The 17,885-nt window shown below is 39.1% G+C and overlaps 1 protein-coding gene across 1 annotated transcript in view; it reads left to right on the top strand.

Annotated features, from left to right (window-relative positions):
* The first annotated feature begins 2,391 nt into the window (after nt 1-2,391).
* Nucleotides 2,392-17,885, top strand: part of LOC126094737 (AP-3 complex subunit beta-2) — a 200,673-nt gene continuing 185,179 nt past the window's right edge. Inside the window, 1 exon segment of the mRNA XM_049909286.1 lies at nt 2,392-2,653. Within this exon segment, the coding sequence (XP_049765243.1) occupies nt 2,544-2,653 (110 nt within the window). The 5' untranslated portion in view covers nt 2,392-2,543.

A 17,885-nucleotide genomic window follows, 5' to 3' on the forward strand; every position in this document is an offset into this window, starting at 1 on the left:
GGAAAGCTTTCCTCGTTTTTTTAATGTGCGACAACTGTCATTCAACAGACACTGTTAAACAATTTCGTTAAATTTTTATTCCGTAGATTAACCACAGCCTTTACACATTGAATTTCACTCATTAAATCTTCAACTAATGTTAATAATTAGCACTTAAAGCCACAATTTTTTGCGTTTGTTGTTTTGCCTCAGTTTTTAAGGCAGCATTGGCCACAGTTGCAGCTTGTCATAAATTCGTTCTATTCTTTCATAATGAATATTTTTGCACATCAAAAATGGAACTAATGATTGCGTTCCCTACATGTTATGCCAGTTTTCAATATTTTAAAGCATTTTCTACAATGTTCATCTTCAAGAGAACTATTTTTAAGCAATCTAAGAAACATTGCTGTACTACTTGCAGCCATATTCTATGTCTTTGCTGCTCATGTGAAATACAGCAACAGGTTTTACCCCCAGTGAGTCCTGTATCCTATTTGCATTCTTATAATAGGAACTTCATGCATTCCACAAAAATTTCTCTCCATCATACATCGATATTAATTCCAACACTAGTTGCCTCTTCCACTCCATTGCAGTAACAATAATCAGCGCAACCACAATCGCAAAAGAACCACAGAGCATCAGAACTAAATCAGAAGCACTAGTGCTGTATAGTGGCTATATTTGATAACCAGCCAGAAACAGTGTCTCCTTTAGTCTTTATTGACTCTGTCATGGACAGATGTCTAAGTGTTTGAAACGTGTTTGCAACAATAATGAATTAAGGATGGGTCCACCTTTTTACAACTATACGGATTATTGTTTTTTTTATCACACAAACACGTTTCATTACAGTTGTAGTATCCTTAGTGGGTTCTTTACTAGTTTCCTTTTGTTTTACATTGTTTGCTTCCTGTGCCTGTCAACTAAAATCAGCCACATTTCTCAATTGTACAGTACGCCATCATTGTGGTATTTTAATAGTCTTCAGCTTTCACAAGTGTTTTATGTATTAGACTGTTGACCTGAACGTTTACTCCTGTTTATTTGTAAACATTATGTCCTGTTATGTTGCTGTTGCTTGGACACACGTTTCACTGCACAAATTACGTCTCTGATGTTGCATATTTCAAACATAGAGTGAGCGTTCAGGTTTGGTGTTGTCAGCATACATTACCATCCTAGTAATATGGTCATGGGACAGTTCAGGTTTGTCCTTACAGGTCCATGTAAATTCTGAATGCTAATCCATCTGTAGTCCTTTTATAGGTCTCTGGGTTTGGTATGGGTGTCTTGTAGTCTAAATAATAATTAACGGTTGTTACCTGTAATAAACTGTGTTCTTAGCTTTGAAGAGCAAAACGAACAGAAATTTTGCTTCTTTGCAGCAAGTGCCGCAACTTAGAATGTCCCTAAATTTTGGTTTCTGGGATGTCCATGGCAATTATATGACACTTTATTGTATTGCCGAGTCTGTTTTCTGTGTTGACATTACAATACGACGTGATAGTAGGGCAATGCCTGAAAAACCGGGAATTTGCCAGATAGTGGCACCCTGCTTCTTCTTTACTGTTTCTCAATTTTTTGTGTATTATTGTCTTTTTTGCAAACTAGTACATAATTTTGCATAGTTACTGCATTTATTTAGCGCATTCGAGGTACAAGCTCCCAATATTTAACAGAATAAGTAAGAAGTGGATAAACATAACTCCAAATATTAAAAGTATGTGGTACATTTCACTCCTTCTCGGTAGGAGTATGGAGTACTATGGGCAGCGTGAGTTAGCAGACAGCAGTGTGTGCATGTACGTGCGACTAGTCTTGCCATGGCAGGCATGTGAGCGAGATACGATCAGACTGTTTCTCACAGAGGCATGGCACAGATGCATATTACAGATCACTCCTGATCCTTCGGGTTCTTTCCATTGTGAAGGCACAGATCTGTGTATCACTGCACTATTACACTGTGCATGTACGTTTGTCCTATGGAGAAATAAGTTCTGAACATGTCGAGTAGACATTCCATATCCAGAGGGCAACTTTCTGTTCGCTAATGTACGGCACAATGTCGAATCAGTAATGTATTGTCGGTCCACAGCGATGTCTGAATATGCATTGTAGGCGTCGAGAATGACCTTCGTGAATAATTAAAGCATCTCAGATATGGATGGGCGTAGAATAATCGATCAAAACTTGTATAAAGAGTGATAACGATTTCATTGACAAAAGCATACACAAAAGATCCGGATATGACAAAGACATAGTGCACATGAAACAGTCAGAGACAGTCTATACAGTTTGAGATTTACTGTCCAATGTCCATAGACACAAGTAACAAATAATAACAATGTACATGTATATCTTTGGCAACTTACTTGTCTTGTTGACAACAGTTGATAATGAGTAGAATCGTTGGTGCTGTGGGGTTGACAGATTGTTACGCTCGAGTTGGGTTGTAGGTACTAGGTGAAGTCTGCGTAGAAGTCGTGAACCAACATTTTGTTTTGTGTAACTACGACGGTAAAATAAGTGGTTCCACGAAACTCATGTGAAAATTGGAAATGGCAAATAACGGGTCTTATAGCAATGACCGTCCAGGCGCTGGAGGAGACACGGCCGAATATGCATCAGATCCGGCGTCAGGAGGATTTTTTCATTCGGATTATAAAAAGTAAATTTTTAATTTACGTCATGTTATAATTACATTCGCAGATTGTGGTATCATATACTGACATCAATGAAGACTTAATTGAATAACTAGTGATTTTATAACCTCATTAAACTACTAGTGATACTGTGACACTAATGCATCCTTATTTCAATCTCTGTAATCGCCGGATATGATGTGGTGGCTGTATCTTAAATACAAAAATGTTATAGCGGAAAATTTCTGAAAAATGCATATATCAATGATTATGGTGTTGTTTTGTGGTGGCATTGTGCACTGCTGCCGTGCTGGGGTAGATTTACGAACGCAAAGTTGATTTCGAACTTTCTAACTTCTCTCTAACATCACGAATAAGGCCTGGCGGAGATATTATGTAATGACATATGCCAGTGGCGGGAGTGACTTTGGAACTGATTTATTGCAGATGTTGCAACTTCCAGGGCCATTTATTGTTTTCGAGTTTTCTGCCAGCAGTTCTCCAAATAGTAATAACTAATGCCGGCTCCAGGATTCTACTCAGTTGTTAAATGCATCATTGTAATAAAGCAATGACCACATAACACGTCACTACTAGTTAACAAAGTGACGGACTGTATATTCATATATTTTATCTAACAGTTTGTGAGAAACCTCTGGTGTTATCAGTTCATTAAGGTGGATATTGTCCCAAATTTACTCACTGTAACATCTTCATTTGTAAATTGTTGTCATTGACGAAATTTAAACATATTTCGAATGTTGAAGTTTTGCTTCCATGTAGGTTAAAATTTAGTAGTTGTTCATGCATGAAATGGGTGCTGTGTATTACAAAAAAATTATCACTTATCTAGGCAGCCTGCCTTTTAAGATTTTAAAATTGTGGTGAGAGGCAATTGATTGGGAGGGAGGGGGGCGGGGTGGTCGGTCGAAGTGTAATATGGGTGACGCTAAGAGAAAATTTCATGTATCCATATGCTATGTTTCCTCCTTGTCATTTTCTTCCTCCCGTCTAAGCTATGGCTCTGCGATTACAATGAATAAGACGTTATGGATCAGCCTTTGCATGTTAATGTTTGTGTGCGTGTGTTTTTTAATTTACAACATTGACATTTATTGTTTTGTTGCTCTTGTTGTGTATGGTGTGTATTGCATTTATTTTTATCATCTGAAATTAATTGTGTATTTATCACTATGCTGATGTGTATACATTTTATTCTTGATATTTGTGTAACGTACATATACATTTAATTCATATAATTTTCTCTCATATATGGGTGGACCAGTGAAGAATGTAAATATAAGGAGCATTAAAGAGCATTGCTACAGTGTATATGCAATTTAGCAGGACTCCAAAGCAGTTGTGTAAGCAGTGACATGTAGGTAAGGAATTGGTGTATCTTTGCAACATGCATGCAGTAAATGGGCGACATTATTACCAAATGTGTCCAAGCAGGACGATTATGCTGTTATTCTTTCCTTGGCTGCTGAAGTACGAACACTGGTAGACACCTATCGGAGAACGAAGAATTTTTATGGGGCAGCACTTGTGTAAAAAAAACACTGTTATGGAATGCTGGGCCAAGCTCCATGCTGGTCAGAGTAACACACCCCACACCACATTTGTCGCATTGCAGAGGGTACACCAACTCAAGCAGGAGACATGTGAGCACTTGTCCTATAGTTCTGACTCTTCCCCATGCAACCGAGAGAGGTGACACAGTGATTAACACACTGGACTTGCATTTGGGAGGATGACGGTTCAAACCTGTGTCTGACTGTTCTGATTTAGGTTTTCCGTGATTTCCCTAAATTGCTTCAGGCAAATGCCAGGATGGTTCCTTTGAAAGGACACAGCTGACTTCCTTCCCCATACTTACCTAATCTGATGGGACCGATGACCTCGCTGTTTTGTCCCCTCCCCCCAAATCAACCAGCCGACCAATCTCCCCATGCGATTATCATGCTTACATTCCTTTAAAAAGCCTTGAAGGGTAGATGATTCCTGTCTAATGAGGATGTGTAGCAAGCAGTTACAGACTTCTTCATGCAGGAGGACATGGTGTTTTACGGAATGGGTATATTCAACTTGGAGCTATGTTGGGATGATTGCCTCAGTGCTTATGCCAATTTTACCTGATGTACATACTGATTCCGGACTGTATGACCTTCGTCTAGAAACTTCTTGATCGCCCCCTCAAATTACCGTGTTCCTTTTACTCTTAACGTCTTTTCTCAGTGTGTAGTTTCTAATATAGATAATTTGGCACTCTAAACAGCTCATCTAACCATTTGAGATTGTTATAATGTTTTCATTCAAATGAGTATTGATAAATTTTATGTTTTATTTTATGGGACCATTGTCAATGGACATAGAATTTGGGAAAACATTATGGATATTGAGTGAATATATTGATCAGTAACAATATTATTAAACAATTCATTCATAGGATACTATGAAAATGTCTTTAGTCAACAAAAGAGAAGGTTCACAGAACACTTGCATCACTCTTCCTTGAATAACGTTCATTTGTGTAGGACATGTGAAAGGTTATTTGTTTGAACCACAGGAGAGTGTCATGGAGGTGTTGAAAAAGCTGTAGTAGGCAAGCCATTACATATCAGTCATTTGGCGATGATAAGACAAGATTAAACTAATGGGTAATTTAATGTCAAGGGAACCAAGGGTCTGCTTGATGAAGCCTGCATCAGCTGTGACACATCTGGCCCAACTTTCTTTCCATGATGTAAATGCACTTTGGTAAAATTCTGGGGATTGATTTTACACATCGCTTGGCACAGGAAATAAGGACTTTCTCACTTTCAAAGGTTTTACCGCACAGGTGGGCCTTCAGACGGCCAAAGAGGTAAAAAATCAGATGGAGCCAAGTCCGGACTGTAGGGAGGATGAGGAACAATTTTCCAATCCATTTTCCTCATTTTCTTCTGCATCATAAGGGCTGTATGGGGTTGTCAAGGTGTAGTCTGATGAGCTGACCCTGAAGCTGTGGTCTGTGGGTGTTGATGGCATGTCGCAGCTTGTCCAACAACAGACAGTAACAGTCCTGGTTAATTGTGGACCCAGGTTCCAAAAAGTCAAAGAAAGTGACACCACACTCACAGACCAGAAGAAGGAGGCCATCACCTTTCAGCCTGCTATTCGTGGAAGGTTTGGTTTCTTCTTCCTAGGGTAACCTGGATAACTGCACTCCATGGATTGGGTTTTGCTCTCAGGTTAGGACAAAAACAACTGTGTTTCATCCTGGGTAATGACGCCGTCAAAACGCTGTTTCTACTCTTCAGTAAAGGTCTTCATGAGACCCTCACACACATTATTCCTCATTGTTTTCATTTCTCTTGTCAGTAATCTAGGCACCCAATGTGCACAGATTTTTCTGTATGCTGGTAACTGTACCAATGATACCACACTACCCAATGACAAATGAGTCATATCAGTAACCTGTTGTATCGTCACACATCTGTAATTTTGAATGATTTGATCAATGGTCTCCTTACATCACTCACTGCCGTCGATGGTCTACCACATCGTGGATTGTCCAGTTGAGAGAAATCACTTTCTTTAAACCTCTGCAACCACCACTGGATACTGCTGCGATGTACTGTGTCCTCCCCGTAAACAGGGAGCAAACTTCCTATGAATTGATGTGGCAGTCATCGCCGGTCTTGAAGAGGAACTCCCATCACAATGGTTGCAACCTGACATCTATTTCACGGTCCATTATAGTTCACCTGTCAATGAAAGAAAATACTTTTATGTACCAACTTAATAGCTAGATGTTCCAAGTATGTTCACAAAAAATTCACTCTTCTGCTGCTAAAAATAAAAAAAATTAGAGACGACTGTGCAAAACTTTTTGAACACCCTTGGTACATGACAACTTCTTATGTTGAACCACACCACGGCAAAAATTCGGGCACATGTAAATATAGATACAAGCCTCTAAAGTGACTAAAAAATTTGTTGTGCTGTTACGAGAGCCAAGGTTTGATTGACCACTGCTACTTTTCATATGAACCAATCACACTAAAACTTCAGCGGGTTATTCTTACTACGATGTCTATATATGGATCAAATTTAATTAACATTAGATGCCTAGAAGGAAATATATGTGTCTTCCAAGTTGGCCAAAGTTTTCTACGTGCAAATTTTAGGGTATTTTTTGAAGGCAGTATCCCAAATGTGTCTTGTTCAATCCTTTTTTTCTTGCCACACCTTGAAAGGGCATGCTTTAAGCTTTAAAGCTATATTGTTTAATATCTGGATCTAGCATATTCATGGGTAAGAATACATTTCAAAAGTTATTGTTGTAGCACTTCAAGAAGATAGAAAAGCGAAATATTTTGCTCATTACATCCCACAATTAATTTTCTTTTTTTAGTATATAAATCAATTTCAAACATTAATTTGACATATGCTATAAAACAAGTATAAGACATAACACAGCAAATTTGCAAAGCAAAAACACTAAAGAGTCAGTTTCATTTGTGGTTAAATAATTCTACAATTTTAGCAAGGACAGATTGAGGAAAACTGTATTGTCTTTCTGATGATGATGTTGATTGTACTTCTAAAGTCATGAAAATATGTTGCTCAGGAATCCAGCAGGTGTCTTTAGTAGTTGGCCAGTGGAAGGAATGAGCGGAACTATGTGGGTGGATAAAGCTGATGAGGACATCTTGTTCTGCATGTGTAACTTCACACACTTTTCCAACCCACAAAAATTGTTATACATACATGCGACATATTGTCCTGGTTGTAAACTTGCAATTGAGGTTGCTGGAATTTCTTCATCTGCTTCAGAGACATTAACTGTCAATGCTTTTCCATAATTGGAAACTCTGAGCTGATTGCAATTAATTAAAAAAATTCCATTCGGCTGTGGTGCCAAAATCTTTTTCATGCAGGCATAAATTGATGAAATTTTTGATATTCTTATATTGAGCAGCTCAATCATCACTAAAGAAATAAATGTTCTTAATATTTTCAATCTTTGTCTTGCCACCAAAATAGATCACAAATGGATGTAATGTGGTCTGACTATTCTCCCAATGATATCCTTGCATAGCAACTTGAACAACAAATGAATAATTCTCAGCAAAATCCATCAATATAATTAATTCATTTTCTACAAGATTTCTTTTTAGCTGCTTAAGATATAAACTGTAGTGTTTTGTCACAAAGTGATGGCTACTTAAACTGGTAATTTTCAAAATCAGTGCCTCCATGAAATCTTCAACAGTTCTGTGATATGTCTCCATTTTGTGTCTGTCAGTGTAGACCCATTGCTGGTATACATTATTTCTTCAGGGTTATAGTCTTTAAAGGCATCTTCAAGAAAAGCCTGTAGTTGTATTTTCCCTGTACATTCCTCACAACATTGCAACATACAGTCTTTTGATTCCAAACTGCATACAGTTATTTTTTATTTTTTTTATTTTTTCCTCGAAACCTGTTAGTCATCTTGGATGGAAGTTTCTGAAGCCAACATTGAGTTTGACATTTTGATGAATTGCTCATACACATATTGAATGTGATCCAGAAGCACCAACTGTAGTACATCATTTTGGCCTGAGCTCACAAAATTTTGAGCAGCTCAGCTGATTTCTAAATTGCTTACAATAAGCAGTGAACGTTTCTTTTAGATTTCATAGGAGCAGGTGTTTCTGCTTGTGAACCTTGTTCCCATTTATTCTTACTGCAACATGGTCCTTTTAACCTGGGCATAAACAAGAAAACTCATCGTCTCCAAAAAAGTGAGGACATTTTTACTTCATCATTGAGCTTTTTCCCTTTTCAGTTTGCAGATATTGCCAAAATCTCATCTTCTATCTTTAGCTTCCTAGACTTTGTCTCCATTTTATTCAAAACAGCAAGTTCTTTAGTCTGTTTTTCAGTAGTCCAGCTATTTGGGGCCAGGATCAAAATTGAACTTTACTGCAATTTCTTGAAGCCTGAACCTTAATCTTAAGTTCTTCAATTAAGACATCCATATCTTTAAATGGCGCTCTTCCATTTGTATTTCAGCAATATATACTTGGCTCACACCAGCAGCTGTGGCAGTCACATTAGTAATGCTGCCTTGGGCTTTCACAACTTTACACTTTATGTATCCCATTGATCCCCTTTTCCTGATCCATTGAAGCTTTAATAGTAACTCTCCAAGTAATGATAATGAAGTATTAGCAATAAAGCAAGCATCAACAACATCCATGTCTTCAGTGGATGGTGGGTGATTCTTGCTTATCCTGGTGGGATGATTCTTTTTGGGCCACTTTGTGTCTACATTTGGTACAAATTAGGCCATCAAAACATACTATTTTAGTGCTTACCTTCAGCTACTACAATGAGTATTGATTATTCGCACACCCATTACTCAACACTAAGATTGTACAATGTCAACACTAAAGATTACACTGCACAGAAGACTGACAGTGAAAATTGCCAATAATGAGAGCAACAATTTAAAGTGGTGATTCAGCGATGCATCACTGCTGTGAGGATAGAGCCATAATAATCTATTGCTGCTTTATAATGTCGATGGAAACTGACAATGAATATATGCATTACCATGCATTGTAGGGTTAAAACATTCTAAACAACATAGCATTACATTATGATCATCTAGATTTTATAATCTTAAGAGCTTTTTGTGAGGTTTTACTATAGGTCTATTTATATTCTATACTGTAAAATAGTATAACAACACATATTAGCACGGTTACATTCCCTAAACTACAGGCAAATCTTGTACTATTAAAAGACACTACGATTACAAATTTTTTGATTTACAACTTCATATTGTATTAATTTTTTGTATTTATCGATAATCCATTTTCCCAACTTTTGAATAGGTATTCTTACTCATCAATATGCAGAACCCAGAAATCAAACAATATAGCTTTGAAAGCTTAAAGCATGCTCTTTCCAGCTGTGGCAAGAAAAAGAGGATTGAACAAGACATAGTTGAGGTATTGTCTCCCCCCCCCCCCCTCCCAAAAAAAAACAAAAAAATAAATAAATTAATTAATTAATCTGTAAAATTTGCATATAAAAAATTTTGGCCAACATTGTAGAGGCACATCTTTTCTTCTAGGCATCCAATGTTAATTAAATTTGATCCATATATGGACATCATAGGTAGGACTAACCCTCTGAAGCTTTGGTGTAATTGGTTCATATGAAAAGTAGCAATCGTCAGTCAAACTGTGGCTCTCAGAACCACACAACAAATTTTTTAGCTGCTTTAGAGGCTTGTATCTGTATTTAGATGGGGCTAAATCCCAAATTTTTGCCATGGTGTGATTCAGAATAAAAACAAATGACCAAATGTGCGCTAGAACTTTTAAGAAAAGCATAACAAACTTGGCACACTTGCACCTTCATACACGATGTGAAGGTGAGTAGCCTCTCTTTAAAAGCCACTAACGATACTGAACTGAAATTTGGTATATAACCATCAAAGACCTTATAGAACCTTCACACCAAATTTCATTAGATTTGGATATGGTGCAGTCTGGACACTTTAATTTTGGCCCCTTTGGCGGGGAATGACTGTAATTATAGTGTGCACACAGGCAGCTAAGCAATCATTCTTCATGCTTTCTAAGCGTTAATGGAACAGGAAGAGCCCTAATAAGTAGTCCAAAGGGATGTATGTACCTCATGCTCTTCACAGAAGTTTACAGTATATAAGTGGAACATATGCCACCATTGTTGTTGCTGTTGTTATTACCATTGTTATTAATTTAAAATGACTAATTACATGCCAAGGGTGCCTCGTCTGCCTTATGACCCTTATTGTATTGTATTGTATCGTATCGTATCGTGTAGTATGGAACTGGGGACCTAGAAAAGATGGAGAGGCTTCGTCCATGCCATAGCCCTCAGTGGTACACAACCCCACAACAGGCTACAGCAATCCCCACCACCCACACCGAACCCAGGCTTATTGTGTGTATCGGCCCACAGTGCCCCTGATGTTCTTATTTAAAAGTTTTAGTGGTTGTTGTTGATTCATAAAGTAAGTAAGTATTGCAGTCAGTTCCAGCTATTAGTTCAAATAAGTGTCCTAAGAAAAATTAAAACCTGTTGTAATTTCTTTTTTTTTTCATTCTCCCTTTGAATAATGGAATATTGTTTCCAGTCTCACGGGAAACATGATAGATTTCCAGTTTTTCTTTCACAAGTGTGTTAAATGAGGTAGTGCTCAAATCATTGCATGATTCATTCTGTGACCAAAACTATTATTTGCAATGTACATTCATTTATGAAGAAGGAAAAAACATGCTTCAAAAAATAAAACCAACCCACCAGTATGAAAAGGAAAAGAGGACTCACTTCCGGCACATAAATTGTTTGAGTAGTTACCCGTCAAGAAGCTAGCAGTACTTCGCCAGACAAAAGTAATACCCACAAAGTAGTTTGTTGCTAGAAATTGTTATTTAGTTGCTTCACTAATTCCATGTTGTTTTAAATTTGTAACATCTTTATTTAAAGTCCATGTCATAACATTTATCATAAATGTGACCTATGCAATATGGCATTGTGGAAAGGAGAACATTGTACCTATAACAAAATGTGTGCAGCAGAATTTTAAAAACATATACAGGAGACAGTGGTTATAATAATAAAATAAATACAGAAAACTGTGGAATAAAAGGAGATTGCATGAAACAGTTAACTGCTTAATTCAGTGAAATAGAAGTGCATGTGTGTAAAAGTTAAATACTGATGCGTTAGATTACAAACTGCATTGACCACAAAGGAATGTCAGACCACCACAAAATCAATTACAGATGTCAGAACACCAAAAAATATTGGAAAGTTCGGACAGGATGTAAATAATTAGGAATCAATGTAACAGCTCACAGAATAATGTGTGTGTGTGTGTGTGTGTGTGTGTGTGTGTGTGTGTGTGTGTGTACTCTATAGTAAGATTACTGAGAACTTATTTCTCTACTCTTAAATTTGTGTTTATTTTAATCCTGAACAATTTCTGCAAATCGGTAGACTATTTGAAAGTTGAAATATAGGCTCGACAATCCACGTTGACAATTCACATTGCAAAAGTTTCAAATCAACACAACCCAACTTCACACGTCATGGTTGAAAATCAAATGTACCAGAGTGTACAAGAGCTAAAACTATGAATTGGATTGGGACTCAAATCCTGATCTTTTTCTTTTGTGGGCAATTCTCTTACTGGCTTCACTGTTCAGCCAGCCATGACTTACAATCCATATTATAGAATGTTTTTCCAGTAGCTCTGCCTTTTACTTCTCATAATTAGCCAGGGAGTTTCATGAAAGTGCTCACTCCACTACAAAGTGAAGGATTCAACACATAAAAGGAAAGACAAAAAAAGATGGACAATTAAAGACCAGTCTCACTTATGTTACCTTGTGTTACCTCAGGCTTTCAGCAGATGATGCAGTTATCTATGATGTATCATATGAAATAAGCTGCACAGATATTCGATCGAAATTTGGTAGAAAATCTGAAGAAATTCTGGTTGTATGTAAAGTACACAAGTGGCAAGACGCAGTCAATACCTTCGCTACGCAGTGCCGATGGTACTGTTACCGACGACTGTGCCGCTAAAGCGGAGTTATTGAACGCAGTTTTCCGAAATTCCTTCACCAGGAAAGACGAATGGAATATTCCAGAATTTGAAACACGAACAGCTGCTGGCATGAGTTTCTTAGAAGTAGATACCTTAGGGGTTGTGAAGCAACTCAAATCGCTTGATACGGGCAAGTCTCCAGGTCCAGATTGTATACTGATTAGGTTCCTTTCAGATTACGCTGATACAATAGCTCCCTACGTAGCAATTATATACAACCGCTCGCTCACCGATAGATCTGCACCTACAGATTAGAAAATTGCGCAGGTCGCACCAGTGTTTAAGAAGGGTAGTAGGAGTAATCCATCGAACTACAGACCTATATCATTGACATCGGTTTGCAGTAGGGTTTTGGAACATATACTGTATTCAAACATTATGAATCACCTCGAAGGGAACGATCTATTGATACATAATCAGCATGGTTTCAGAAAACATCGTTCTTGTGCAACACAGCTAGCTCTTTATTCACATGAAGTAATGGCCGCTATCGACAGGGGATCTCAGGTTGATTCCGTATTTCTGGATTTCCGGAAAGCTTTTGACACCGTTCCTCACAAGCGACTTCTAATCAAGCTGCGGGCCTATGGGGTATCGTCTCAGTTGTGCGACTGGATTCGTGATTTCCTGTAAGGAAGGCCGCAGTTCGTAGTAATAGACGGCAAATCATCAAGTAAAACTGAAGTGATATAAGGTGTACACCAGGGAAGCGTCCTGGGACCTCTGCTGTTCCTGATCTATATAAATGAACTGGGTGACAATCTGAGCAGTTCTCTTAGGTTGTTCGCAGATGATGCTGTAATTTACCGTCTAGTAAGGTCATCCGAAGACCAGTATCAGTTGCAAAGCGATTTAGAAAAGATTGCTGTATGGTGTGGCAGGTGGCAGTTGACACTAAATAACGGAAACTGTGAGGTGATCCACATGAGTTCCAAAAGAAATCCGTTGGAATTCGATTACTTGATAGATAGTTGAATTGACAGCCTTGAGAATTGTACTAAGTACCTGGGTGTTAAAATTATGAACAACTTCAATCGGAAAGACCACATAGATAATATTGTGGGGAAGGCGAGCCAAAGGTTGCGTTTCATTGGCAGGACACTTAGAAGATGCAACAAGTCCACTAAAGAGACAGCTTACACTACACTTGTTGGTCCTCTGTTAGAATATTGCTGCGCGGTGTGGGATCCTTACCAGGTGGGATTGACGGAGGACATCGAAAGGGTGCAAAAAAGGGCAGCTCGTTTTGTATTATCACGTAATAGGGGAGAGAGCGTGGCAGATATGATACGCGAGTTGGGATGGAAGTCATTAAAGCAAAGACGTTTTTCGTCGCGGCGAGATCTATTTACGAAATTTCAGTCACCAACTTTCTCTTCTGAATGCAAAAATATTTTGTTGAGCCCAACCTACATAGGTAGGAATGATCATCAAAATAAGAGAAATCAGAGCTCGAACAGAAAGGTTTAGGTGTTCGTTTTTCCAGGGCGCTCTACGGGAGTGGAATGGTAGAGAGATAGTATGATTGTGGTTCGATGAACCCTCTGCCAAGCACTTAAATGTGAATTGCAGAGTAGTCATGTAGATGTAGATGTAGATATTGATACGATTTCACAGTGGTGTGAGGATTGCCAACTCACTTTAAACATAAAATTATCACTTCTCAGAATGAAAAAAAAGTGGTGTCCTATGAATACAATAGCTATGATTCATAATTAGAATCAGTCAAATCATACAAATATTTAGGTGTAACAGTTTGTAGGGAAATCAAATGGAAGGGTCCCATAGGCTCAATCATAGATAAGGCAGGTAGCAGAGTTCGGTTCATTGGAAAATGCAGCCATTCTACAAGAGTGACTGCTTACAAAGCACTTGTATGTTCCAACTTAGATTATTGCTCAGGACTAATAAGGCATGTACTTTTAGGAACAGCTAGCTGGAATACACGGTCATATCTCTGTTTGAATCATGGGGAGCATCACTAAAAAGTTGAAAAAGCTGAACTGGCAAACTCTTGAAGATACTAATTATCCCATGAAAGCAGACTTACAAAATTTTGAGAACCGGTATTACTGGAGGAAAATGGAGAGATTCTTCAGCCTCATATACTTCACTGATGTAGGGATTGTTAAGACAAGATTAGGTTGTTTACAGGACACACACAGGAATTTAAGCAATCATTCTTCCCACAATCCATACGTTATAGGAAAGGGAAGAAATACTAACATATGCTATCATGCTAAGTATCTTCTGACATTAACTACACAGTGGTTAATGGAGGTTGTATCCACAGGTAGAGATAGAAAAATAAAAAGAACTGGACACACACATTAGGACACAGACATTTTCTTTTAGGAAAAGATAGCAAATCGAAAATGTACAGTGAATATGTGCTGGAAAAAAGGAAAAATTTTATCAAAATCTATTGACAGCATTTTGGAAAGGCATTAGAAGAAATTCAGTCTTGCTTGTTATGCACATGTTCTTTGTAAATTTCTATGCCCTTGTTTATTTCAGATATTATGAATATTTATTTTTTCCTTCAGTTGTAATGAGATCTACATTGTTGTTTACCTTGTGTATTGTTTTGTAGAGATCACAACATTTTTCTGCTCCACAATGTAATATGAGCCTCACTTCATTGAAGAAATCATGTCGTAACATAAAGTGACTACGTGACAGAAATAAGACAAATAGTGTATAAGAAAAAAGACAAGTGCAGTGTCACTCTAGAGTCATCACAAGGCCTGTGCATATTTTGGTTCTTTCAAATCTGCACTGATGTATCTTAAGGATTCCCACAAGGTGTGCAAGCCGTGAGGTGGCAGCTACATCACGACACTTGGGGGCTGTGGGATGATAACCTGCACCACCAAAAATTCAAATCATAGAAACTAAAATGAGAAATGCCAAGATGGCTTTTAAGGATATGACCTTTGGCCTGAAAAGGAAAACTTGTGTTAGATTTTGGAAATTAAGAACATTGAGGGGGTCAGAAAGGTTTAGACAAGTTGAAAAAGGGAAGATGCAATGCAGAGGAATGGTGTAGGTCTCTTACTATCTAAAAAGTACAAAAAGAGGTTACTGGATTGGAAACCAGTCTCAGAAAGGATAATCATACGCTCCGAAACAAATGTGTGAAATATTACTGTAATTCAACGTTATGCACCTAGTGAGGTGGCTGAAGAAAACTAAAAGATGCATTTTACAGACTTAGCCTAGATGGAGTCCTTAGACAAACTTAATTGTAGTGACATAAAATTTTTAATGGGAGACTTGACAGCAAAAATTGGTTAAGAAAATGACGGGTTTCAACACATAATGGGTGCACATGGCAGTGGGAACAGGAATGTAAATGGTGAGTTGCTTATAGATATGTGTGCTGAGCATGACCTAGTCATTGGAAGTGCACTGTTTTTTGTCAGGTTCATGCTTGGCTACCACGTACCCCCAGCTTTTGCGGCATCTTTTCCCTTCCTCTTGCTGTTTTTTCCCCCTTCGTTGAAGACGTGTCTGTGGTGTTTGTGGGAATGTTGCACATTGTCCGTTGCTGACATTGAACATCCTCACCACTGGTTTTCATTCCATTTTCCTTTCTTTGTTCACCTGCTCCTATCCTTCCTCCACTTCGGTGTTTGAGGTTCCTCTTTTTCTTATTCCTCCCTGTGCGCTCCTGAAGGCTGGACCACATGTCTGATGCGTGACAGGTGACTGGTTAACGCATAATTCCCAGCCACGAGTTGACTGGTAGGGTTCCCATGTACTCCCTGGTACAGGCCAGGCCCAGGGAGGGTGATTGACTGAGCTGCTATCTTCCCAAATTGCTGATTGGTCCCTCTGTCAGGTGCTCGGGAGGTGTGAACAGTCGCCTAAGGCGAGTGTGCCCCTGTGTGAAGGGGGCCTCCAATTGGAAGGAGCATTCCATCAGAGATGCTGGCAATCTTGGGAATTTTCTCACAATCATCTATACAGTCAACGTCTACAAAACGTAAATGGAATGAGGCTAACAATTCAAAGACTCTTCCAGCTGCACCACATTTTCTCGTGGTTTCACTTACTGAAGACAGTCAGCCCTTAGCAACAGTAAATCCATTTATTATTCAGAAAGTTGTTCATGCAGTTGTCGGCCTTTTGAAAGCCTGCTCTCGTTTATGGAATGGCGCTTTGCTTTTAGAGACAACTTCTGATTCACAAGCACAATAAGTGCTTGCCACTTTGCTTCTCCATGGCTGTGCTGTTTGTGTTGAGGCCCATAAAACTGTGAATTCTTCCCGTGGTGTTATTTACACTAGGCTGCTCAACGATTTGACCGAGGCCAAAATCCAAACATTCCTCTCTGATCAGTGCGTCATTGCTGTCCATCAGGTGATCAGAAAGGTAAATTCCTCCTTAGTGCCTACATGCACTTTTTCTCACCCTTGATGGATTGGTGCTTCCATCCAAGATCAAAGCAGGCTGTGGAGTTATCACATTCCGACCCTCATGGGTTGCTACCAGTGTCATCGTTTCAACCAAACTCGAATGTCTTGTTGACACCCGGCCAAATGTGTCACCTGTGGTAGGGATGTCCGCAAGGGCAATTGGCCACCTCCTTCTCCCTGATGGATCAACTGCAATGGCGACCATGCTGCCTTCTCTCAAGATTGTCCCATGTATCTTCATGAGTGGGCTGTCCAGGAGATCTGGGTAAAACAAAAAGTTTCTTACCTGGTCGCTCGCAAGTTACTGGCTAGTTACAAATCCTGCATCCTACTGTCTGGCTCTTAGAGTACTTTTCTTGTTACGTCTTGCTCCCTGAAGGACATGGCCATGCAGATATGTGACCTCATATCCCGCTCTGAGTCTGTGAAATCGTCCAGTGTCAAGGTAGTATCGCCGTCCTCTCGTCCAGCTGTGCAGCAAGCCATCAAACTCTTGTCTCAAGGGGCAAAGTCACCAGCTACACAACCGGCAAGCTGGAAAGGACAGAAGGAGTACTCCCATGAAGACTTCCTACACCCCTCCAGTGAACCAACACCTGAGTCTTCCTCTGCTAATCAGAAAGACTGAAAGAAATCCAACAAAGGCACAGGAAGATTGTCTTTGACATTTTCGCCATGTGATCCCTTCGTCCTGTTGGCCGCCGTGTCAGTGGCACACACTACCAACCGTTTTTGTGTGTTGGACTCTGCAGATCAACTGCACAAGAAAGCCGATGATTCTGTGGCTGTCAAGGGGCAGGATCCTCGTACCTCTGTGACCTTTAGAAGCGAGTTTTCGCAGGCTGACACTTGGCAGCCGCCGAGGTGACAACCCTTCATTTTTTCCTCATCATGACTCTCCTCCAATGGAACGTTCACGGCCTTCGATCCAACAAAGAGGATTTACGGCTGCTTTTAGAATAGCAGTGCCCCTTGTACTCTGCCTTAAGGAAACAGAATTGCATCCTGATGACCGCTTTAAGCTTTCACATTTCTTTCCAGTTCATTTTTACCTTCCCTCTTAGTTCAGCATTCCATCTCGTGGGAGAATCATGTTGCTCATACAGGATGACGTTCGTAGTCAACCCATCTCCCTGACTATCTGTCTTCAGTCTGTTGCAGTTCGCATTTTCCTTTCTAACATGATGTTTTCCC

The sequence above is a fragment of the Schistocerca cancellata genome, chromosome 8, assembly GCF_023864275.1.
Source record: "Schistocerca cancellata isolate TAMUIC-IGC-003103 chromosome 8, iqSchCanc2.1, whole genome shotgun sequence".
NCBI lineage: Eukaryota > Metazoa > Arthropoda > Insecta > Orthoptera > Acrididae > Schistocerca > Schistocerca cancellata.